Source organism: Pholis gunnellus, assembly GCF_910591455.1.
Source record: "Pholis gunnellus genome assembly, chromosome: 20".
Taxonomy (NCBI): domain Eukaryota; kingdom Metazoa; phylum Chordata; class Actinopteri; order Perciformes; family Pholidae; genus Pholis; species Pholis gunnellus.
In genome coordinates this window covers 580,561-606,174 of record NC_136547.1, presented here as the reverse complement: position 1 = coordinate 606,174, position 25,614 = coordinate 580,561, and the positions used below count along the sequence as shown (strand labels likewise).

The following is a 25,614-nucleotide window of genomic DNA, read 5'->3' as shown; positions in this document are numbered from 1 at the left end:
GGTCTCCTCACATTACCCCCTCCCTTCCTCCTTTCCTCCCCTCAGACATTGTTTCCCACACAGACTCCACCCAATCTACTCAACTGAATAGCAGCATTATGTTACTCGTGGTCTCTGTTTTCACCAGCTGTATTCATGATCAGAGCGATAAGTGATCATTTCATTGCAATGGAACATGTAGTGCTGCTGCTGGTGTGTTTTACCCCTCTGGTTCAGGGCTACAGCTCCGGTATAGTTATGGACAGCTGTGAAGACATGCGACCCCACCACTCTGGGCTGAGCCCACAGACAGTATCAGTGCCCTTCACCGTCACAACAGACCACATCAGCTACAGACTTGGAGAGGAGGTGAAAGGTAAGCATCAAGCTTATCTAAACCCAGCCACCTAAGCTAGTTACAATGGGCCCAATTGCACACTATTATGACAGGTCATAAAGGATGCTAGGTATTAGTTTTGACACACACACACACACACACACACGCCATGGTATTGTCTTGTCACATGATCAAGTAGAGATATCAACATACTGTACATGTTACAGCAATTATCATTGCATTTATATATTTGACAAAAATACCAAAGAAAATAAGAAATTATTCATCTACTTGAATAGTTTGAATAGAATAATTATACAATTAACAAAATTTAAAAAATGTATTTCATTATGTGTAGATTATCATATAGAACTAGGAGTTTGAATATGTGTGTGCGAATCTGTGTATGGGTGAATCAGTGTGTATGTATTATTCATAATAAGCAGTGAAAATAAATTGTGTGTAATTCTCTCTATTCTTATCATGAGTCCACCTTAATCATGTTCTACAACAATGATATCTATGGTGTACTAATAATACTGTCATATCATTATGAGTGCTTTCAACCATCATGTAGTTCAACCAGCCATCAAGAGGACACGGGAGCAAGTAAACACTAAGCACACGAACATTATTCAGAATGGTGATCAATACAACATGTGCCATGGTGATGTAATGAACACATCCATCAGTTTCTTAATCGCCAAATAAACGTTATGAACAGCACGGCATGCAGCGGCTTTCCCGATGTTCTCCGCATCACCGACACTGTACAAACATGAACCATCGCAACACAGTGCGAGGCTGTGATACAGTCCGTGAGACAGTAGATGGCGTGTGGTGTTCAGTGTACGGCTCGAGAAAGTCTTTAAATAAATGATTCCTTGTCGGTAGAATCGATAGCGCTCGTACAGGAAGTCATCATGATGTGATAACGGATCTTGGCGATCTTGAAGAACTCTCTCCCTATAAAACGCTAATCTGACTAATATCGCTTCCTTATCGATGGATCTCTGAGGAAGGGAGCTGACACTTTTTTCTGGGGGAGTGGCAGCTTATCCAGCGGATCTAGCTCAAGCCTGTTCTGGAGCAGGTTCAAGTTTATGGATGTATTGCTATGGTGATTTTTCCAAATTTGCTTCGAGGAACCGAAAAGCCTCACTTAGCTCAGTTACCTCAGTTAGCCACGTACGAGGAATAGGGCCCAGGGCTCTGAGAACTTGTGATGGACATTTATACTGCATGTTTTCAGATGTAATGTATACATTAATTATATGACAGACAGTTAAAATATTGAGAAGCAGCCGTAATCTGAAAGGTGTCTAGTGTACTGAAAATAAATTAGCATGTGATTTGTTATATGTTATGCTCAGTGTGCAGTGTCCGTAATATCTGAATTCATTGTCAGTTGGGCTTTTCTGGCTTCAAACACTGAGCTGTTGTTTTTGTTTTGTTTTCGCAGTTCAGATCCAGGCTCCAGCCTCCACACCATTCATTGGTTTCCTGTTACAGGCTAGGGAGGTAGGAGGTCGGTCTCCTGTGGGCTCCTTCGCTCCGACAGCAGGGGCCACTCAGCTCCTCACCTGCAGCCAGAGACCTGTGAGTTCCCTCCCATTCAAGTTGTGCTTTTCTCTGGTGATCCAGGGAGTTATTTTGAGAAAACATTATACTATAACATATCATACTACACTTGTGCTATTCCACGTGAACTGAAATACTGAGATATTCCAATTGTCATTGTTTCTAAATCTTCCATTCACATGATATCAGTATGCACTTACAAAGCTAACGTAGCGAAAGCAGCACGTTAGTGGCAGCGTAGCAGAAGTGTCCCTCTGCCTGCACACAATGCTTTCAGTACAGAGTCATTTGGCTGTGTTAACAACTCAATACACAATAAATCTAGGTCTATGTTTAAAACAGAAGAAAATAGATACATCTGTAAAAATGTTAACAATAAAGTAATAAGCCTTCAGATAGCACATATGATGACCACCTTTTCTCTTGTTCTCTGTCTCCGTGTGTGTGTGTGTGTATGTGTGTGTGTGTGTGTGTGTGTGTGTGTGTGTGTGTGTGTGTGTGTGTGTGTGTGTGTGTGCACGCATGCATGCATCCAGAACTCCGCTGTGTCCCACAGATCAGATTCTGTTAAGACCTCCATTCAGGTGACATGGAGATCAGAAGCATCAGGAGACATTACATCTATTCAGTTCCAGTAGGAGTGAATTCAACTATTTTGTTCTATTCCATTCCTTTCTTTATTGATATTCTCAAGTGGGTCTCCAAACTTAGTTTTTACTTTGTGGAATCCCTAAATGTTTCAACCTTGATTCATTGGTGTCTCTGCAGTGCATCCTTGGTGCAGAATTACAGGACATTCTGGGTTGATGTTACAAGTCCTGCCATTAACTTCACTAATGACAATAGTGGTGGATCTACACGTCTCCCCACAACACCAACAACCACAATATATCAACCTGCACCACCTGCTGTAAGTAAATGATGATTAGGAACAAGGTGAAACTAGCCGTCGAACTACCAAACTAGAAACTAAGCTGATAGCCACACAGGCCCAATACGGTACCCATTACAATCTTCACAGGGCTGAAATCAATTCGATGAGCTATAGTTAAAGTTCAGAGGTTTAGATTGATTGACTTGCTCTAGAGATACATTTGGGTGCACTTTGGGTTTAGGCATAGGTGTCTTGGCTATCTATCAAACCCAGACCCTTCTGATGGGTCATATTCTGGGTTTGTAATGACTGTGTTACTTAATTATCCACCCCTTCACTCTGGGACCCTTCGTCCGACCCCCTAATCTCTCAGTGGCCTGACTGAAGGGTGCGGGACCACCCCTTCCCACAATAGCAGCCACGACGAGGAGTTGGAGGAACTTTGTGTTATTAAAAAAAAATGAAATAATGAACATTCAATTTAAATCCATCCTGCTGTACACCATTATCGGTATTAAAACATCTCCAAACATATGCTGAGCTTTTGCATATTTAGCAACTTTATTAGACCCTGGGGCTGATGAGGGTCTACTGTTCCCTGCAACATCCTGCAACTCATCCGGTGTTGCTGAACGCTGTGAGGACCTAATGCTATAATAGGGGGTATCTGGCATCTTTCCCAACTCTCACAATTTGTTCTTTTTATTTCAGATCTCTTAAGGTCTTTTAGCTATTCTGCATTCAACCTGAAAAAACAATGCATAGACAGCTATCCTTGATTGTTCAAAAATATGTTCTACTCTTTAGCAAAGGTATTCGTAATTCCCTAATGTCACTGACTCCTTTTCTCTTCCAGGGCTGGGTGTTACATTTTGATCCCTTTAGCATCTGTATGAGACGCATCATTTAATTCCAATGTACACATCTGTGTCGTTATTCAAAGCAACGCTCTTAGTATTAAGAGCAAGACGCTTTATAAGGGCGGGCGGGAGGAGTGATGGATGGGAAAAAACAAACACCGGATGTTTACTCAGCGGATAAGCATTCCTGTACCGTGTGAAACCAAAAGTTTAGTTATTTAGAAAATATTATGTTGATTGACGTTAGGTCACTTGACGTTTCGCCACTCAGTCACATGCAGTTACATTGGTAGCTCATGTTATGTTGCACGCACACTCATTTCAAGCCAAACCATGATGTTAACATTTCACGTTAACCTGTTACAACGTAAACCGCAACCATCCTTGAACCTTAAGCGTCAACATACTTCCTAAAAGCTTGCCCCCTGGTTATATGAGCATGTTTTTGTCTTTTTCCTGCAGGGAAGTATCACCAGTGCAGATTGCGGTGTCACCAAGCTGTGTTTCAGTCAGCCTTCAAACTGTAACCCTACAGCCAATGCTGAATGTTTCTTCATGTCAGCCATGATGTTGTCTCCAACTGCTGCAGCCATCCGCTATGAGATGACAGGTCCATCTGATGGATATGTCTCTTTTGGATTCTCAGATGATCAGATCATGGTAATGTGAAGACAAAATCCATTCAATGAAAGTTTCCTATTTTGTAACAATTCTAACAATAAGGCTTTTGAGGTGCATTGTTCACATACTTGCCTTCATACTTTCTATGTAATTGGAGGATTAAAACGTATATCAATCTTAGATCAGATCAGATCATCCCTTTATAATCTCAGACTGCACAATTGTACATTACAACTCTCAAGCAGATTACTTTAGAGTTATAAACACTCAGCAATGTTCATTCCTTACCACACATTCTGATATACAGCCCCCACAGTTCAGGTGCTTAATTCCATCTTGTGGATACGAAGTGCCACATTCTAAAGACACACACAAGCAACACTCTAAAGGAACGCATGATACATGGGGGCTAGACATCATGCATATGCAAATGCATTCAGACCAGAAAGCGGACAATACTTTAGAGTTAAAAAGCTGATTACTTTATAAATCTAAAGTAATCTGCTTGAGAGTTGTAATGTATAATTGTGCAGTCTGAGATCATAAAGGCAAATATGGTCTTTAGAGAATATCCAGCTGTATCGTTATCCCAACCAAACACTGCCGACACTGATTTTTTTCAGAACATCTCAACAGTTTTGCATTGATTGCTTGAAAGTTACTTGTGCCTGAAAAAAAATTCACTTCTGATGAAAGCCTTCGGTTTTATTCTTAACTCTGTGTTTCTGCAGGGAAACGATGACATTTATATTTGTGGCATAGGCAGTGACGGCATAGTGCGGTTACAGCATGCCTTTTCAACAGGACAAACGTCTCCACAAGCTATTCCTCTGGTAGTGAAGTTCATCTGACACCACTGATTTATATCTGAGCAAGGTGTAAAGCCAGAATTCTGCTTGTCACATTGTGAAACTGCATGTTAATGTGTGGATTCAACTTGATTTTAAAATGATATCTAACCACCAGGGTAACGTTTCTGATGTGAAAGCGTCAGCGCTTGATGGGGTTATCAGCTGTTCCTTCACCTCCATAAACATTGTTTCTACTCAGAGGACCACTGGCTTCAACAAAACCTACTATCTCCTGTTTGCCCATGGACCCAACAGCAAAGGTAATTTAGGCGTAATTACTTGAACGAGGGCCTCCAAACTGGTCATGCCACATGGAGAAAAAGATATATAATGAGTGAGTCCACGAGTCTTTTAATTTCAGAGATGTATTTTTATCTTAATGAGCATGTTTTACAGTTTGTGATGTACCAATAAATCGGTTGTGAGATGATTTTTCCACTATTAAAAGAACAGTTATTAACATTTAAGGAATTAATAGGCAGCAATGGAATATAATATACATAACTATGTTGTTATGCATATTATTCCAAAACCAATAATTTGTTAGTCCGTCTCTCAATACTTTCTGACTTCCACAGAATCTGTCTGTGAATCCCAGTCCCAAGCCCATTGGTTCCTACCGAAGATGTCAATCCTTAAAAACAGCTCACAAAAGCAGGAAGTTACTGGTAGTTTTAGTCCCAGGACTACTCTTCAAGGAACCAAAAGGTTCCTTCAGCCCGTTGTTGTCTGAGTTTCCACAGCAGTCTAAAGACTAGGAAACTGAGGGGGCTGCTGGCGGTCACAGAGATAAACACTCTCTGCAGGCTGCAATCCAGTGTGCTCACTTATTAAATCTAAAAAAAACATGTTTAAGTTTTGTTTTACTTTGTGATGACATTTACTGCTGATGGACGTTGGATGTAGTAAATGAAGTGAAGAGAATCTGTTGCATGTTTGGTTATTAATTTGTGCTTTAGAACGTTATCGTCCGACCAGGGAAGGTCAAATATTTTCGAAAAACTTAATTTGGACCCTGGCCAGTAGAAACGTAATGTGTTACTAAAATGGTGTCTTGTCAACTTTTACAGAGGAGCAATATAAAGCATGCTGACTGCAAACATTACAAACTGGCATAGGATGTGTACACAGGACAGGAGGGCTCTACAGCGGGTGATTAAAACCGCCCAGAACATCATTGGTACCATCAACTGAGTATCAGTGGTGTTGGTGAGAAGAGGAGCCTGAGAAGAGCTATAGGAATATTGAAAGACAAAACCGACCCATCCACAACCTGTTCATCCTGCTGCTGTCTTGAAAGAGATACAGACAGCACCAGATTTCAAAACAGCTTATTTCCGCTGGCTGTGAGACTCCTTAATTCATCCTCTAACCATCCATCCATCCATCCATTTTCCTCCGCTTATCCGGGGTCGGGTCGCGGTGGCAGCAGGCCAAGCAGGCTGACCCAGACTTCCCTCTCGCCTGCAACATTTTCCAGCTCATACCGGGGGATCCCGAGGCGTTCCCAGGCCAGCTGGGAGATATAATCCCTCCAGCGTGTTCTGGGTCTTCCCCGGGGTCTCCTCCCAGTTGGACGTGCCCGGAAAACCTCCAGTGGGAGGCGTCCAGGAGGCATCCTAATCAGATGCCCGAACCACCTCAGCTGACTCCTTTCGATGCGAAGGAGTAGCGGCTCGACTCCAAGTTCCCTTCTGATGTCCGAGCTCCTTACCCTATCTCTAAGGCTGAGCCCGGCCACCCTACGGAGGAAACTCATTTCGTCCGCTTGTACCCGCAACCTTGTCCTTTCGGTCACGACCCAGAGTTCGTGACCATAGGTGAGGGTAGGAACGTAGACCGACCAGTAAATTAAGAGCTTTGCCTTCCGGCTCAGCTCTCTCTTCACCAAGACGGTCCGGTGCAGCGCCTGCTTTACTGCTGCAGCCGCACCGATCCGCCTGTCGATCTCCCGCTCCATCTTACCCTCACTCGTGAACAAGACCCCGAGATACTTAAACTCCTTCACTTGAGGTAGGCACTCCGTCCCCACCTGGAGGGAGTAATCCACCGGTTTCCGGCAGAGCACCATGGCCTCGGATTTGGAGGTGCTAACTCTCATCCCCGCCGCTTCACACTCGGCTGCAAACCGCCCCAATGAATGCTGGAGGTCACGATCCGAGGAGGCCAACAGGACCACATCGTCTGCAAATAGCAGAGAGGTGATCCCGAGACCCCCGAACCTGACGTTCTCCACCCCCCGGCTGCGCCTAGAAATCCTGTCCATGAAAGTCACGAACAGGACCGGTGACAAAGGGCAGCCCTGGCGGAGGCCAACACCCACTGGGAACGTGTCTGACTTATTGCCGAGAATGCGGACACAGCTCCTACTGCAGTCGTACAGAGACCGGATCGCCCGTTGTAACGGGTCCGGCACCCCATACTCCCGCAGCACCCCCCACAAGAACCCCCGAGGGACCCGGTCGAAAGCCTTCTCCAAGTCCACAAAACACATGTAGACTGGTTGGGCAAACTCCCAGAATCCCTCCAGTAGTCTTGCGAGGGTGAAGAGCTGGTCCACTGTTCCACGGCCGGGACGGAATCCGCACTGCTCCTCTTGAATCCGAGGTTCGACAAACGGTCGGAGCCTCCTTTCCAGCACCCTGGCATAAGCTTTCCCCGGGAGGCTGAGTAGTGTGATACCCCGATAATTCGAGCACACTCTCCGGTCCCCCTTTTTGAAAATGGGAACCACCACCCCGGTCTGCCAGTCCATGGGCACTGATCCCGACCCCCATGCGACACTGAAGAGGCGTGTCAGCCAAGACAGCCCAACAGTGTCCAGCGCCTTCAGCATCTCAGGGCGGATCTCATCCACCCCCGGCGCCTTGCCACCAAGGAGCTTTTTGACTACCTTAGCGACCTCTGCCAGGGATATGGGTGAGCCCCCCAGGTCTTCAGGCGCTGCCTCCTCTGCAGAGGACATGTTGGTCGGGTTTAGGAGTTCCTCAAAGTGTTCTTTCCACCGCCCGACGATGTCCCCCGTCCGGGTCAACAGTTCCCCCCCCTGCTGAGAACAGCCTGGGGTAGGCCCTGCTTTCCCTTCCTGAGCCGTCGGATGGTTTGCCAGAACCTCCTTGAGGCCAACCGAAAGTCCTTCTCCATGGCCTCCCCGAACTCCTCCCATGCCCGAGTTTTAGCACCCGCGACCACCGCAGCTGCAGTCCTTCTGGCCTGCCGGTACCTCTCAGCTGCTTCAGGAGACCCCTGGGCCAAACAGGCCCTGAAGGCCTCCTTCTTCAGCTTGACGGCTTCCCTCACCTCCGGTGTCCACCACCAGGTTCTCGGGTTGCCGCCACGACAGGCACCGATGACCTTCTGGCCACAGCTCCTAGCGGCCGCGTCCACAATAGAGGCTTTGAACATGGTCCATTCGGATTCCATGTTCCCAACCTCCCTCGGGATGTGTGAGAAGTTCTTCCGGAGGTGGGAGTTAAAGACCTCCCGGACAGGGTCCTCCGCCAGACGTTCCCAGTTCACCCTCACTATACGTTTGGGCTTGCCGGGTCTTTCCAACCGATTCCCCTGCCATCTGATCCAACTCACCACCAGATGGTGATCAGTTGACAGCTCTGCTCCTCTCTTCACCCGAGTGTCCAAGACATACGGCCGCAGATCAGATGATACGATTACAAAGTCGATCATTGATCTCCGGCCTAAGGTGTTCTGGTACCAGGTACACTTATGAGCCACCTTATGTTCGAACATGGTGTTCGTTATGGCCAAACCGTGGCTAGCACAGAAGTCCAATAACGAGACACCACTCGGGTTCAGATCGGGCAAGCCGTTCCTCCCAATCACCCCCCGCCAGGTTTCTCCGTCATTGCCCACGTGAGCGTTGAAGTCCCCCAGGCGAACTATGGAGTCATCCTCTAACCTCCATATATAATTATATATAATTATAATATAATGATATATTATTTTTTTTGTATTTTTCCTATGTAGCAAAATGGGACTACAATCCGAATTGCATTGTGCAACCCTGTTGTACAATGACAAATATAAAAACCTTGTAACTGTGTAGGAACATTTCTTGCAGATGAAAAGGGGCTACATGTATAGTTTCATACAGTTTCAACAGGAAGAAATGCTGCATTTGATGGGGACTATTTTCTGCTGTATATTTAAACATATTTGGTGCTTTAGTGAGTATTTGTGGCAGCAGGACGGTGTATTGGGATTGAGTCAAAATAAACTACAGTGTCTGAGTTCATGGTTATGAAGGAACATGTCACCCAGTGTTCTTAAAAGTTTTGAACAACAATGGAGATCTATGGCATAAAGAAAAAAGCAGTGGCGGGCCGTCAGGGCCTGCATAGCCTTCTCTGCTGGCCTAAACAGAATCACAAAGTTATAGCTATTTTATAATTTAATAATTTTTCTTAAATACACTACATGTATCATAATTTATAAAAATATTTTTCCCATTATCTTATTTTCTCATTGCACAGCTACTGTGTTCCTCAGTTGCTCTGCTTCCAGTGTAGCTTGTTTTAAGTAGAGCTTTTATCCAATCAGATTTCACTTCTGTGTCTGTAGGTAGAAGAGAGGCCCCAGGCCTGCAGACTCACCAGTGCCTCCATGTGCAGGTTAAGTGAATGGCGACGATATTGTTGATTGGCATAGTGTTCAACCAATCAGATCTTTAGTTTGAGATTCTTAGACGCTCCAGAGCGGCCTGCAGGCCTACAACTACGTCAGCATTAGCAGCAGGCTGCAGTGAGATTCTGTGCTGTGATTGGTCAGTGGGCGAGCACGTGACTGTCGTGAAACAAAATTTACAGCAGAGGCTTAGTTGGAGTAGTAAGAGTTCATATTGAAAGATATGAATGAAATTATGATATTTTTTGAATTTTGCTTGGTGTAGATTTAAAAAAATTTTTTTACCTAGCTTTGTTTATTAACACTCAATGGCTGAAGGAGGAGAAACAGATTTGTGAGTTGGGATTTAACCGTTTAATCTTTGTCAACAAAGAAAAGCGGATGAGATCAGCATTTGGTAAGTCAACTGGTTCGTTTTTTTACATCTAATATCTGAATGGCCCTTGAGTGTGTAGCAGAATGCTGTTGCTGCTGTTGTTTTCCCGTTAAGCTAGTTAGCCTAGCCTCCCGGAACACTTGCGGAGTCCCATCTGTTTTTTGTTGTGGTTCTTTTTGTTCCGGTTCAGAGGTCACACAGACCGCTGTCTCCTAGTGAGCGCAGGAAACATATTTCCTACAATTTAAGCTTCTGTATTTTCCAAATGCATTAGTATTATTCAAACGTATTGTTTGGTTTGTAAGCCTCGTACCAAACGGTTTAATACAAATACGTAACGTTATATAGTTACAGCCCAAGAAACGAATAATAACCGGAGCTGTGGTGCCATCATGTGGTTATAAGGTGGTATTTCAGCAGTGAAGGCCCAGGTATAAAATGCACGGCCCGCCACTGGAAAAAAGATATATCAGGCTTCCTTAAAAAGATGAGCACTAGTAGTCTCGTATTTTAACTAAAGTTATATTGTTCAACAAATAACTGGAAGCAGAATATTCAGCTATGTCTGTTTCATGCATATCTCTTACAGGACAAATCCAGTTCCATACAGGTACCTTCATCAGCTCTGACGAAGTAGACATCTCCAGACCTCGGATTGTCAGAAAAGCAGGTTGGCCTCATATCATCAAAGCACATGGTGAGATTATCAGCCATATGTCAACAGTAGTACTAAGTACAACCATAAACTGCTGTTTTTTAATGGCAGCCAGATGATTTACAGATAATAATTACAAATACTTTCCCAGAAAAAAGGCATGAGGCCTGTTTTAACAAATATACATCACAGCAAATTGATATGCTTATAGGAAGGAAAAATACAAGCAAGCAAAGACAAATAAACTAAAAACATCCAGGTTCCATATCAATGTTCATTACAATAACCAGCAGGAGAGCCATCTCTTTTTTTACAAGAGGGGCTTTTTTTAACTCTCCTTCTCCTTTACACTGCATTGGATCACAAATGGAAATCAAATGCAAAATGTTATAATAAAGGTTTTTTTTAAATTACGCTATTACTTGTTATATGTTACTTGTTTTACCTGCCCTATTGTGTGCAAAGAAGATAAAAAAGACATAACAACACGGCTAACTCCTGGCTTAGGGCTAGGGTTTTTGTCGAATCAGTGATGATGGTCATTTTGACCCGGCTGAAGGCTGGGGGCCTGTTTTGGAATTGAAGCTTGTGCACCTGGGTTAGGCCGGGGGGCCAGGACATCAGCGCAAACGCCTGCAATTAAGCATTACTGAGGCTGGTGGAGAAGTCGTCAAAAGCAGCCTGCTGCAGAGTAGAGAGGGCAAGCATTTGGTGAGAGAGGGAGTTGCCGATACGGCCTGTGTGTGTCGCTGTATCATAAGTAGGGATGGGTATCGTTTGGGTTTTTTCCGATTTTTTATTGCCAAGTCAAATTTAACAATATATTTAACTGTTTAAAGTATACTATACATATTAGTGCTGGGCAACGATTACAATTTTTAATCGCATGGAATTTTTGCGATTAATCTCATTGTTATGGCAAAGTTCAATAATTAATTCAAAGGTAGTGTATTGTGCACTTTTATTTTAAAAGTACTGCTATATGAACAAAAGTGCAATAACATTTGGTTTGCAAACACTTTAAACAAATAAGGTTCTTTTTAACAGCAGTATTCCCTTTACACAGTAGCAGTTATATCTCTTCACTATCTGTGCTCAGTGTGTGACTTCATGTGAAACGTTCCACTGCTGTGCAACAGGAATACAATGTTTCAGCACGTTTCATCTAAATGTGTGTCGTCTTCATGACAGAGCATGTGAATGCAGCTCTACTGTTCATCAATATAATGCTGTAACTCAGAGGTGATGATGGTTACCCAGCGATCAAAGAATAAAGACACACTTACGCACAATGTAGGTGTATTTTCCCTTTAACTCACGAGATGCAGGTAGCATGTTTTATACTTAATGTGAATTTAATTCATACTTTGTTGGCATCTTATTCTGAAAATCGGATGTTCCTCTGAAGAAACCGGATGTTGTCTCACGTTAAATCTTTCCGCTAAGTTTCAAAGTCCTTCGCTCGCTCCCGATCTGTGCCGTTTGAATGCGTTTACCGTGAATTTCAGTGTATAGGTCACTAACATCTAAGTGTCTGCTGAGTTGACCACGGAGACCTGAGTGTCTGCTAACTTTACCACAGCGATGTCCAGTAGTCTCCATTCCTCCACCGCTGCCAGTGAGCAACGGACTTTCAAAATAAAAACAGCCACACTTTTGACCGTTTACCTTTCGGCATTTTCTCTGTTAAAAGGTTGATGGCTAGCTAGCTGCTGTAGCTATACAAACGGTAGCTATTGTTACCTGCTGCCAGGACGGAGTCATCAGAGTAGTGTTAAAAAAAAGTATTTCAATCGGCTCAGGCACCGAAAAGAAGCACCGAAATCTGCATTGCGTTTCGGTCCGGTAGGTATCGGTCGTATAGGTACCGGTTCCATACTGGCACCGGGTTTCGGTACCCAACCCTAATCATAAGCCCTGGAAAGCAGGTCATCTGTGGCCCAACATTGAGGGCACCTGGCATCCAGCCTCAGAGTCTCTTCAGAGGAAACTATGAGGGAAGGAATAGTGGGCTCAATGGCTGGCATACGGTCAAGGACAAATCATCCTGCATGGCCGCCAGGGTTTGGGAGAGACGGAAGAGAGCCATAGTGTCCCTCCAGCATGCATGAAATTCCCTCAGCTATTCATCAGGAGGAACAGTAAAGGTAGCAGGGGCTGAAACACGCCTGAAGAAGGCACTAGCATGCAAATGTTCTGCCAGTGCCTTACAAATGACAGACCCAATGTAGCTGAAGAACATGAGCCAGGCCCAGAAGCATGGGAGGACCCCTCTTCGCCATACTCAGTAAAGAGATTGGCTGAAGCTGCCACTGGGATAATGTTCTCCTCAGGAACCAGCCCTTCCATGGGTGGATATTATGCATCAGCCTTCCCCGTACCAGCACCGAGATGGAGGGTCAGGATAATCGACTTCATCTGGGCTAGTTCAGAGGTTAGCAGATCTCTAGACACTCTAGAAGACAGCTTGTCTGACTTAACCCGATGTTTGAAATGGGTAGGTTGGGCTGGATTCAATTGCTCTGACAATGGGAGGTTCCACCAGCCTAGCAGCCCATGCATGGGTCCTCCGATAGGCTCTCCCTAGATGCTCTAGGCCAGGGGTGTCAAACATCCGGCCCGCGGGCCGGATCCGGCCCGCCACATCATTTTATGTGGCCTGCGAATCCACCAGCAAAAAAAATTAAAATTAAAATCGCGCACGGCGGAGCTCCTCCCCGATCCACGCGCAAACACCTCGACCAGCGTATGTGGCAGCACCCATACACGACGAGGCGAAGGAGCAGCAGCATTTTTGGCTTAAATTGATAGTAAGATAGAGGGGGGCTATGGTTTGAATTATCAATGTATACAGCGTGTTGATTACAAAAATGGGCATAATCTTGGCCTGCCCGACAGAAGTCCCTCCCCTCCATATGTCAATAATTCCTGCCTAACAGTATATATTTTCTTATTTGTTGTCTTAATTTGTCTGGTAGTTGATCTTCATGAGTCTCGTTCATAATTTAGTTTCAAATCTAAATTGCCACTACATTCTAAAATTCCTTCAGCCTCCAAGGCCATAATGTTGAATATTTGCCTATGGAAGTCCCATTCACTAGTCGTGGTGCATATACATTTAACAACGTAATCAAAGTGCCTTCCAACTTTCCTTTAACCAGCATATACCTCCCTTCCGCCCTTTTTTCCAGTATATGCTCATAAGTGAGATCATTATTTATTAGGATTGCTACCCATCATTTATTGCCAGATTTATTTATATATATTTGAAGAGGCATGTCTTCCTAGTTTTGTGAGTTCCGTTTTGTTTAAATGGCTTTCCTGCAGGAAATCAATATCCATTTTTTTTTTATTATGTTAGTATCTTACCTCATTTTACTGAATTGTTCACCCCATTTACATGATAGGACGTCATTTGTATCACTGCATACTCTGCATGTATCCCCTTTCAGCCCTGCTTTCAGTTATATGCCTTGATACCTTTGACCATTCCTCCACTTTAACCAAAATAACTTTGATGAACAAAGAGAGGTTAAAAAACAAGGGATATTTCAATTTGAATTCTTAAAGCTGCCAAACACCAGGTCTCAACTATGGCCTATAACACTGTTGTGTTTGTGGTGTTAACTTTTATTAGATTCTTTTGTATAACTCCTCTTCAGTTTACTTTTGATTTAATGAATTTAAGATGCAGTGGGACAGACAGTCTCTAGAGGGTTTTGGGTAGGTAACTGCTCTAATGGAAGTGCAGAGAAGCGTGGAAGACTCCAACTTTGCTTCTTGGTCTCCACTCTGGGTTGTCATAGGTAAGATCCACTAATAAACTGGGTCAGATTTCGAGATATGAGATCTGCTATAACCAAAGTAGGATGAATGCCGTCACTCCTAATCAGACCAGGTCTTCCCCAGAAAGTCTGCCAATTATATACGAAGCCTACATTGTTAATATGTCCATGGGTAACACAACACTCTTTCTTGGTATTTATTTTTAAATACATATGCATTTTTGATTCCTGTCTCTGCTATAAACTTTTGTAGTCACCTCACAGAGAGAAGTTTTGTATTGGAACAAGTAACACAAATGGATGTTGAGTCATAAAACAGTTTGGTGTTTTGCAGCATTACAACTTGAAGTTGTGTTTCAGGGGCACTGGCGCTGATAGCCTGGATGACCTTCGGATCACTTGGAATGATGGTAGCCAGATATCTGAAAGGGGCGACCCAAAGACAGAAGCTGTGCGGCAAAGATGTCTGGTTTCTGGTGAGATTCAGATACAATGTCTATGTGCCATAAAATAACTTTGTCATGTATCCCACATTTCATCAAGTTGTTTTATTCATTCTCAGAGAGAGACAAGAACAAAACATTTGGAAAACCAGCTACAAAATTATATCAATTATAAAATTCAAGACAACATCATATGAAGATAGACGGCCCGACTATGTGAACAAAGCAAGAATAGGCTTGAATTAGACACACAGAGGGAAAGCAACATTCTCTGCTCAGGTAGACATTACTCCACTATATCTTTACACAGCAAATTGTTATTTGATGCTATATTAATGTTCAGAATGTTAAATACAGCTTCTTTAAAGGATAAATCTGGTCACACAATATTTTATTTACTATATAAAATCAAAACTTCCTGTGTAAAATGTCAAAAACAATGCCAAATGTCCTTCATAATTTAACAAAACTGAGATCTCTTCATATTGATTACTGGGGATATTAGTTAGATAACCTTTTTAGATGGATAATAGATGTCCAAATGATCTCAGCAGGAACACTCAGCATGGCTGCACGCTACCAAAAAAATGTCATTATTAACAAAAAATACGTCACTTTTAAAGGAAATACACTTACTTGCCATCAAAACCAGATTCTCATGAGAGAATATCAGAGTATGTGTGGGTGTGTTTTGTTAATGTTAAATTGGTTCCTGTAGTAACAAGCTCTCTGAAGGCAGAGAGCTTGTTACAAATATTCCCTCTCTTAGGTGTAGTTGATTTTGCACATCTTCGGAGATCTTTATCTGTTCAGCTTGTGCTGTATAATGTTGCAATGTTGTTGTTCCTCCAGGTCCACGTTACAGTGATGAGTGTGACAATAGCAGCCACAATCATCGCCTTCATCCTCTCCTTCTCATACGTCAAAGCCTGGTCTGGGGTCAGTGTAATGCAGCACTGCTGGGACTCAATCACTTTGCAGCCTCCTGATGTATTGTTCTTGCTGTATATATATACAAACATGGGAACCTGGGACATAAATAGTGTACATTTCTACCCAGATCTGTTCCTATTAACCCCGGATCTGGACTTATTTTACACGGATCTGATTTAATCCTACTGTGATCTGGTCTGATTGTACCCATTATCAGCTCCTTTGCTTTGCAGACATTTTGATGGAGGTTGTTGTCCTGGCACCGTGATGTTGATTACCAATGGCGTTGTCGCCATCGGTGTCTGTGGTGTATAACTGCACTACAGAAACATTACAACTATCACCTCTCAAAGATCAAGTGGTATTAAAAGATGGGCTGGGGCTAGTCAGTTAGCATGCTAATATCTGAAGATATCTCTGCAACACAATACATAGACATCTTTGACATAATGTGAACACTGTAACCACTTCACGTTCTGGTGATAATATGAGTTACATTTTGAACGCTTCAAGCTGCATTTCTGGCCATATTTTACACATTGCTCTTTGAAATGCATTCACTTGCTGGGATTGTTTGATTACATTATCAAAGTTACAATTTGGGGATTATTCGGTTTTTGCTGTGCATGATATCATCTTGATTGTATTTGAGATTTCCTTATGAGTTTGATGCAATACAGTGTTACGCTTATTTTGTCCAAATATTCCTCAAATACTGATCGTAGATTACTTCAAAAGGCTTTTAGCGATTTAAAGTAATCGTTAACAGTTTTTAGTGTCATCGGATTATGTCAGTGACTCCATGTTGCTGTTTTCAGGGAGGCCATCCTGTGTTAGGCTGCCTGGTTATGATCCTTTCCTTCCTCCAGCCCATACTGGCTCTGATGCGCTGTGGACCACAACATCCACGGTAGGTACCTTGCTGCGTGTGTGTGTGTTTGAATCAACAAATCCTCAAATCTATATGTATAACGAAATAGGCCAACAGTTATCGGTGCTCTGCTTACGTGGTGTCCCTATCAGTAGGATGAAGACACATCATTAATTCAGAAACACAGTTAACAGTTATAAAAATATACATTGCCTTCTTAAACATATATGAAACAAATTAAAACATAGCTAACATTTAAAACAATGTATAACAAACCATTCTAATTTATTTAATCAATTTAAGGTGAGGTACATAAAGAAACAATAAAGTCAATAATCAAAACCAACATCACTTTTACAAAACACCAATCAGCACATTAGAGTTTGTAAAATGAGCAACTGCAGAAGAAAAAGAAACATCAGGTGGTCTCTAGGATAATTGTGGCTGATTGCAACTTCAAAACTTCAGAATAATCATTATCATCATTATCAGGCACCGTCTGCTTTGCCATTTGGCAAGTTTTGAGTTGTAAATGTAGCTGTCCCATGTTGTTTACATCAGCGTTCTGACTTTTCTGGTTGACTGAAAATCTCTCTGCTGGTGCTCCCTCTCTCAGCATTCAGTTCAAAACACATAGTTTCCAATAAATCTATGATCTTGATTTTGTACAAAAATGTCCCGTGTGACACATGGTAAAGAATCAGGGCTTTGTTTGAAACATTTGATGATTAAGCCCCTTAAACCCACGCCTTGCCTCGTCTATGCCTCAGTCTAGTTTGTTAAGTCAAAGATGCTGGCCATGGTTGAACAAAGATAACTTTCAGAAGCCAAATTTAACTGTTGTTGGAGACGGGGCACAAACTCCTGGGAGAAAACAGTCACACAAGCACAAGACTTTGTCAGGAAACCTTAACATAGTTTGTAACTCCAACAAACAAACAAAATCTAAACTCAAGGTCCACCTACAAGCTTTTTCTGGAGTTATTCAATCACATTTCACGTTTTTCATGAGCAGTTGTCATGATATTGGTCAGACTATATCACTCTGAACCTGAACTAACACTTATAAGATAAAATATCAGTGTTGAAGAACCTGCTCACAGAGTACAACATCTCATCAGTCATGAGGAGGATAGAAAAGGGGAGGTGCAACAGGTCCTGGGCCAGTTCGGGCCAACAGGTACATGGAGTGGATGATGAGACAACTTAACTTAAAAGCAGGACACTGCTAGGTCCACAAACAGATAGAAGCATTCCAGTGGGACTCCTTTATGAGGCTGAATTACTAGTATCGTGCTAGCCTCTTGAAGTCACAGGGAGCCAGCATTTGCCACAAACCTTTCAAAACCTCTGCTTGTACACACAGTAGATATTAGGCGGGTCATCTTCCAATCAGAAGATTAGTGGTTCGGTCTGAGGCTCCTCCAGTTAATGTCGCTATGTCCTTGGTCAAGTAGGTTCCTGAAGTGGTGTACGTGTAGTGTAAATGGTCAGATAGTTCTGATGGGCAGGTGACACCTTTGGTCACCCCTGCCATCAGTGTGAATGCTGTGAATGGGTGAATGACATGTATTGTTAAAGCGCATTGAGTGGTTGGAAGACTAGAAGGCCATTAACCATTTCCAAGTATATTCCCCCTGAGAGGAAGACTGGGGTGGTTTATGACATTACTAGGGAACACTACATGTTCCCTAGTAATTGCCAGTGGATGGCCAGAGAAAGAACAAGGAGGATCACATCTGACAAGAGAGACCATCTTTGAACAGAAGAACCACCTTTTTACAACTACCTATTAACATGTGACCATAGTTCCATATTTCACATGATGACACCTGACATTAGCTGATCATCTTCAATAATCACACAGGCGGGAAACACACAAGGAAGTGAAGATTCTGAAACAAGAGACAACAGATAACTGCCAAAATAAAACAGGAAATGAGACAACAAGCGAAATAATAAAACATAACTTATAGAGGGGACCAGGATGTGACACCGACGACGATCATTAGATGTGATTGAAAGCTCCTAACAAGCTAGTAAATGGACCCTGAGTGTGAACTGTTTTGTCAAACTTCTGCCGCCAAGGTCAACAATGACGGACCGTTTCTTTTCAGCAGCTGACCATTTCATATTTTTCCTCTTTTCTTTTACAGACGATTTCTGTTTAACTGGTCCCATGCTTTAATTGGAGTGTCTATAAAAGCTTTGGCTGGTAAGATTTTGTCTTACATTATGAACTGATAAATACCCTAAAAGTTGCCTACTTTAGTACACTCTTTGATACAAATTTAAAAAAAGGATATTCCATATACTAATACTACTGTCAACCCTTCTACAAGTTTTTAAAATTCTGTTTTCTTGTGACATCACACAGTTGCAGCCATATTAACAGGCCTGAAGTTGATTGACAGCAGTCTGGACCAATGGCTGATGAAAGTGATGGGTGGTTTGGTTGGCTGGGAAGCTGTGTTCTACATTCTGTTGGAAGTCCATTTAAAATGGAAGGTTAACAGTGCGGGTAAATATATAAAACCTAAATATATATAAATATATGGTATCTATCTCCTAGTAATGTTATTATTGTATCGTGACTCATATTGGGCAATTGGCAGTAGAGATTGAAATTGAACTGGGACTCCACCTCAAAGGCTCCCTGAGAGATTTTGGTTTCTGTTATTATCATAGAGCAGGTGCTATATAAATACTGTGAAAGTATCAAAATGCTCAATCCATGGAAAATTCACACCGCTTATTCAGAAACTACCTTTAAACCAGCATTCAGCATTTTCATACTATTTCAGTGACACAACTGTATGATATATCGACAATTTCACAGTTTTAAAAGTAAACATTCTTATTGTGTCCCAGTTTATTTCCGGTTGCAGCATATGTGAATGACATCATCTGACAGAAGGTAAAAATGGACCGAAGCTGTTACCTAGCAACTAGGGATGGGGGGAAACAATTGACACACCATAGTATCGCGATATTTTGCGTGGCTACATTGTATCATACACGAACGCCAAGTATCCATCTTTTATTATATAAACTGTTAACATTGCAATTAGGGATGTCAGGTTTAACCAGACTTGGCCCATCCTGACTCAGTCTTTGAGAAATAATGCTTTAGAGTCATGTGGAACATTAACATCAACTGTAACGTGTGAACAAAGCTACTGTTCATGTTTTCTTTTGTCACCCAAATACTGTATACTGGCATTGTGCACAGATATTATGGTATTCGCTTACCTACAACAAACACAGTGGCTAGGGATGGGTATTGTTCGGGTTTTATCGATACTACAACTCTTATTGGTTCCTTTTTATTACTAAATAATTACTTGAAAAAAAAACCATTATTTTAAAAATGAATAAATATAGATCAGGATTTTAATTTATTTATATAAAGTCTTTATTTTCTCTCTGGAAACAAATGTAAAATCCTGAGTGAAGTTTCTAAAGAATAAAGAACACAAACATCAGTAAGTATCAGTCATTCCTCCTGTCCTCTGCTGGTAGAGGAAGGAGGGCTGCTTGGTCTCAGCAGCAGACAAGTTTACGAGAACAAACTGAGCTAAACAGTTGTTCTACAGACGGACAGCTTTCGCTTTAGCTTGTTTTCAACAATCTGCTATCAGCCGAGCTAGTGTGATGTGCTTGTATAAACAGCGGTGGTGGATAAGAGACTGCGAATAGAGCCGATTTCAATTACGTTTCGGATTTTTTTACATGTTGATGCTTGTTGAACAGATATATTGATGAAGTATTGACTTTTTACTTGCAAAAGTTGTATTGCACTTACAGTAAGAGCGTAGTTCGTAGTAATGAATCACTCTCCACCGCGGCGTCTATGCTCGCTGACTCTGTGTGTGTGTGTGCTTGTGTATTTGTGTTTGTGTAGTTGGAGGAGCTCAGCCCCAACAGAGAGCAGAGGAGATGGGCGCTTCAGTGTGATAATAAATCAGACTATACCAAAATATTTTTAAAAGAACTGATAACGTCAGAGCTTATCAATATTCCGGTCTTTAATAATTAAGCACTGGGGCCCTTTTAATACCGGGTTTTGGTACTCACCCCTAATAGTGACTTTTGCTAATAACACAGCTAATAACTCGCTCCTAGCAATCCGGCCGTGGGACCCCCTGAATGTCTTGGTGATGAGCTGAAAGTTGAATTTGTCTTTTTTTTTCAAATTCAGATCGATAGGTAGATGAGGTTATTCTACATTCTACATGTACAATATGTGTATCGTCAATGGTGATGAAATCAGCTTCATTCATTTATTGATATTGAGGTAACGAGTAGCTCACCAGCTACAGCAGCACATGCAGATTCATTTGTTGCTCCACTTTCTGGTGTAACCAAGTCTTTGTTATTTGGGTCCAGCTGATGTTGTACACCTTAATTGATGGGTCTGTCTCAAATTTGAGTAAGATATTTCAATCAGGAGAGACTTGTTTTATAGTTTAACAATGATTTATTACACATGCAAATATGAAAAGTACAAAGTCTTTGGCGGTTGGACTCCATCCTGAAGTCCATCCTGAAGTACTATCACCGAGGGTAGGGATACTGCGGTCCAATAGGCCTAATCCCCCCTGGAGTCCAGACACTGGTGGTGGTGGTGAAGGGAGTTGCTCCAATCTGATGATGAATCAGGAGCATGAATGTGATGCTGACTGGAGGTGACTGGGGTGGAGGAGGGTCGCGTCTGCTTAGCTGAAATGACAACTGACAGCAGCAGAGAGGACACTTTTAAAGTTGACCGCACACATATGATTGGCTTAAGGAAACTGTGCCGCATCTGGTTGGATAGTTAAAAGTGCACGCCCCCAATCAGCTGATAGAGTAATTACAAGGAGAGGAGAGACAGAGATTATGAGTGAGTGTCTTCCTGACTGAACTTGCGCTTGAGCTCCATTAGTCCTTTTTGGACTACACATACAAAAATATTTACTGTAGAAAAGTTGTATAAGTATCTTGCAGCAGCTTTAATTAATCTATTTTCTCTGGATTTCAGATATTTTGGAATCAAAAATGGTAAGACAAAAAAGGGAAAAAAAATAATAAAGTAACAATTACATGCTGCTGATTTCTAATGTAAATTGCATTGTATTTCAGATAACAGTTGATGTCCTGCTGATGGCTCTGTTCTTCCTGGGACATTTTGCCTTTTTGGTGACACTGTTGGTCGGAATCGGGAAGTCTTAAGAAGAGCAACAACAGAGCAAAAGCAACCTGCTTAAGCATGAGCATTTTATTTTATTAATTTAATCAAGTGCTTGAAAATGTTGTAGAAATATAATAATAATATAATAATAATACGATTTACAATGTTTTGTGTTGTAAAGCCAGATTTATTTTAAAATGTTGATATCAATTGTGAATTTATATCTCATATGCATGTTACTATGCATTTATGTTTGTAATTATCTAAGTAGACATTAAGTTGTGAACACCAGCTGAATATCTATTATCAGAATCATAACTGTATACTGTGTAAAGGTACTGCTGTTAAAAAGAACCTGATTTGTTTTAAGTGTTTGAAAACCAAATGTTATTGCACTTTTGTTCATATAGCAGTACTTTTAAAATAAAAGTGCACAATACACTACTTTTGAATTCATTATTGAACTTTGCATGAAAGTGAAAATATGCTGATCACAGGAAGTTTCAATTAAACTATATTTTTTGACATAATCCACTTTAAATCTTTTCTAGGACAGAAGCTTCTTTTGGGAGCTTAAAACAGTAAAAAAGCAGCTTTTGGCTGCGGGAAAGTGTGAAAGCATCAGGTTTTCAAGAAATCAACAACAAACATGCAAGTCTGCTGTTCTGAGACACCTTCTTGAAGAAAATCATGTAAACTATGTTTTCTTTCAGAAAATCCACTTTTGGGCTATTCTCAGCCTGAAACGTATTTTGGAAGCCTAAAAGTTGAAAGCGCGGCTATAAATATAACGATCGCCGTGGCGATTTAGCCCTGTTTCAATCAGTAGGGAACCGCTACCTAAACACTGCAGGGAAGTTTGTAGCGTGTGTGCTGCTGTTGGTTTTCCTGCTAAGCTAGCTTAGCGTAGCGCGGGTCTCCCAGAACAAACTTGGCTCACCAGAGTGCAATGTTCTTCTTCCGTGGTGGGCGTGTCAGACAGCACGTTGTCTGTTAAGTCGGGTGGTTTGCCTTGTTGAGCGCATTATATTTCCCATCAGTTTGTAATGCCTACCAAACCGTGAGCCACAATGTTCTGTGTAAAATAGTACTGATGGTTAGCCCGAGAAAGTTAATGTTAATGTTAATGTTATTAAAATGGGATTTTGGGGCTTTCATTTTACAATGTTCGGCTCTCATTCTTTTTGAGTGTTCACTTAGAATCTAAAGTACTTCAAATAGTAGTATGTTATTCTTTCTTCTTCAGAAGACAAGTTTAAGATGCTACTAAAACGTTAATAGAGTGTAAATTTGCATTAGTCAAGGATTTGGGCTTGTATCGTCTTAATACACTGTGAAAAGAGTTTGTCAATACAGTAGAGAAGTGTTTTTCAACCTTTTCTGAGCCGTGGTACATTTTATACATTGAAAAGATCCCACGGCACATCAAGAACTTACAAGAAATTATATAATTACACATTGTAGCACAATACAGCATATATGCTGACAATTTAAATACAAGTCTCTCAATGTGTTGATCCTTCCTCGGTGTGAAACCTGGACATGTTTAGATGAACACAAAGCTGATATCCTGGCAGAAACTGAAGAAAGACTCTCACCAAGCTCTTCCTGCATCTTTCCTTTTCAAATATTTCTCCATCGCTGTTCATCTCCAACACATCATTTAATTCTACTGTTTTAAATGAACACGGTCTTTATTGCGCTACCTACTGCCCCCCACTGGCATGGAAGAGTATTTATTACTTGGCCAGCCACTATGTTGCAGCTCAGAGGCTCAATAATGGCAAATTATTTGCAGCAACTAAATAATGTTTTTTTGGACCGATTAAGTGAAATTGGACAATTCCCCACGGCACACCCGACGATCTCTCACGGCACAGTGGTTGAAAATCACTGCAGTAGAGCCTAATACTGTATCATTCCGATGATCAAATAATGTATCTCTCTAATAGAATTTTGGGTTATAAAAATGCTTGGCTGTCCAAAAAGAGTTGGTTAAGTCTGGCACGCCAGCAGGTCAGTGGTTAAATGTAAAAAAACTAAACTGAACATCTGAAATGACAAATGACAAATCATGTAAGTGTTATATCAATATAAATTTATTATTATTATCATGACATTAGTTTGGTTAAAAAATAAATGCGAGGCAGATTTAAAACATGATTAGGAAATGAGTCAGCAACTGTCTGCATGTGTGTGAGTCTTGAAGGGCATTCTTTCAGCTGCTCCATGTGAGTCTGAAACCTGAAGGTAGGCTGGCATACTGGGCTTGGAAAACAATGTAGACTTGATGGGAAGAGGCTGTGAATGGAGCAATGTTGGTTTCCTGCACAAACACAGAGAGCAGAAACAAATAATGCTTGTATATTCAAACGCAGACATATAGTCCTTACTGACTGTTTTTCTAAAACTACTGCTAAATTCTAGGGATGCTGTCCACAGAAAGATGCTAGAGGGGCTTTTATTTTGAAACAGGAACAGTAAGTGTTGCTAAAAATGATTATGCACGTTTTCATGTCTTTGACATGTTATACAAATAAACTCATTGAAACTGTACTAATGCTGCTGGTATGAAGTCTCTAGAACAGATCTGACGGTGAGACCCGGTTGTAAGGCCTGGTGGGGATTCACATATAGTCTTCTTCATGTTGGATGAATACCAATATTCCATGTTGAGCAGCAGAAACACCTTTTTTTTTGCATTTCTCCCCACACACGTCAAATCAGCGCTGAATCAGACAAAAGAACAGATTTTTGTCTAATTTCATTCTCTTCATCAGGCTACACAAAGCAGGACTAGTTCAACCACACTGTTTGAACATATACGTTAGGACAGACAGCAGGAGTTGTAGTAGTTTCATCAGCATGGTTTTCTGATGTACTGACTCCAGACCAGCTTTCACAACAGCAGCCTGCTGCACTGTTGATGCGACTGTAAATATTAGCTGCTGCTAGCACTCTTTTAACGTTAGGGGCCGTTCACATGCTGTGTGTAAAAACACCAGCTCTGATAACAACACACACAGAGGGAGACAAGTAGACATTACTGCTCTATCTCTTCTTTACATACTGTAGATGATAGTTGTTTGATGAGATAATGTTTTAATGTTCTGAATGGCATAAATCTTCCACTAAAACGCTATTTGTGTGGGACCAGTATTACCAGGGGACCTCACAGAATTTACCAATCACCCCTCCACGTCTTTTTTCACACAGGATAAATAAAGTCTTCATATTCCTTTAGTTATTTTACGGACATTATCCTCCGGATATGATGTCAAGGCTCTGGGACACATCTGCTTCCATTAAACATATTATACTATATCATATATATATATATATATATTTGATAGTATAATATCACATCATAAAAGCTTATTTATATTTATATATCATTCATAAAGACCTCTATGCCATGTAGTGAGATGGTCCTGAATTTGCACACAAGATGCTGTCAAAACTTTCATTTATAATCGTTGTTAACCCAATCTCCAGAATCCTCGACGAGTAACAAGGCAGACAAAAAGGCACGGAGAAAATGAAAACCTTGCAGAAGATTAAATTACCATATGACATCTTTAAAATATGGCAAAATATGTGGCAGCATTATGGACGTGGCAGATTCGTGCAGGAT

General features: G+C 41.6%; 2 protein-coding genes across 2 annotated transcripts in view; one reads left to right on the top strand and one right to left on the bottom strand.

Annotated features, from left to right (window-relative positions):
- Positions 1-237: 237 nt before the first annotated feature.
- On the top strand, positions 238-22,021 carry LOC306712015 (putative ferric-chelate reductase 1; the record flags this gene model as incomplete). Its single annotated transcript, XM_079181109.1, has 14 exons — positions 238-355; positions 1,779-1,915; positions 2,434-2,531; positions 2,666-2,807; positions 4,094-4,291; positions 4,984-5,085; positions 5,219-5,363; positions 10,710-10,817; positions 14,921-15,036; positions 15,856-15,942; positions 16,755-16,846; positions 18,964-19,022; positions 19,185-19,315; positions 21,932-22,021. 14 exons carry the CDS (start codon positions 238-240, stop codon positions 22,019-22,021), a joined length of 1,623 nt encoding a protein of 540 aa, XP_079037235.1.
- A 2,145-nt stretch (positions 22,022-24,166) lies between these two features.
- The window catches only part of cubn (cubilin (intrinsic factor-cobalamin receptor)), a gene marked incomplete at its 5' end in the record, with an annotated part of 87,812 nt that continues 86,364 nt past the window's right edge, over positions 24,167-25,614 (bottom strand). Inside the window, one exon of the mRNA XM_079181240.1 lies at positions 24,167-24,306. Coding sequence (XP_079037366.1) covers positions 24,199-24,306 — 108 coding nt within the window. The 3' untranslated portion in view covers positions 24,167-24,198. The remainder of the gene's footprint in view (positions 24,307-25,614) is intronic.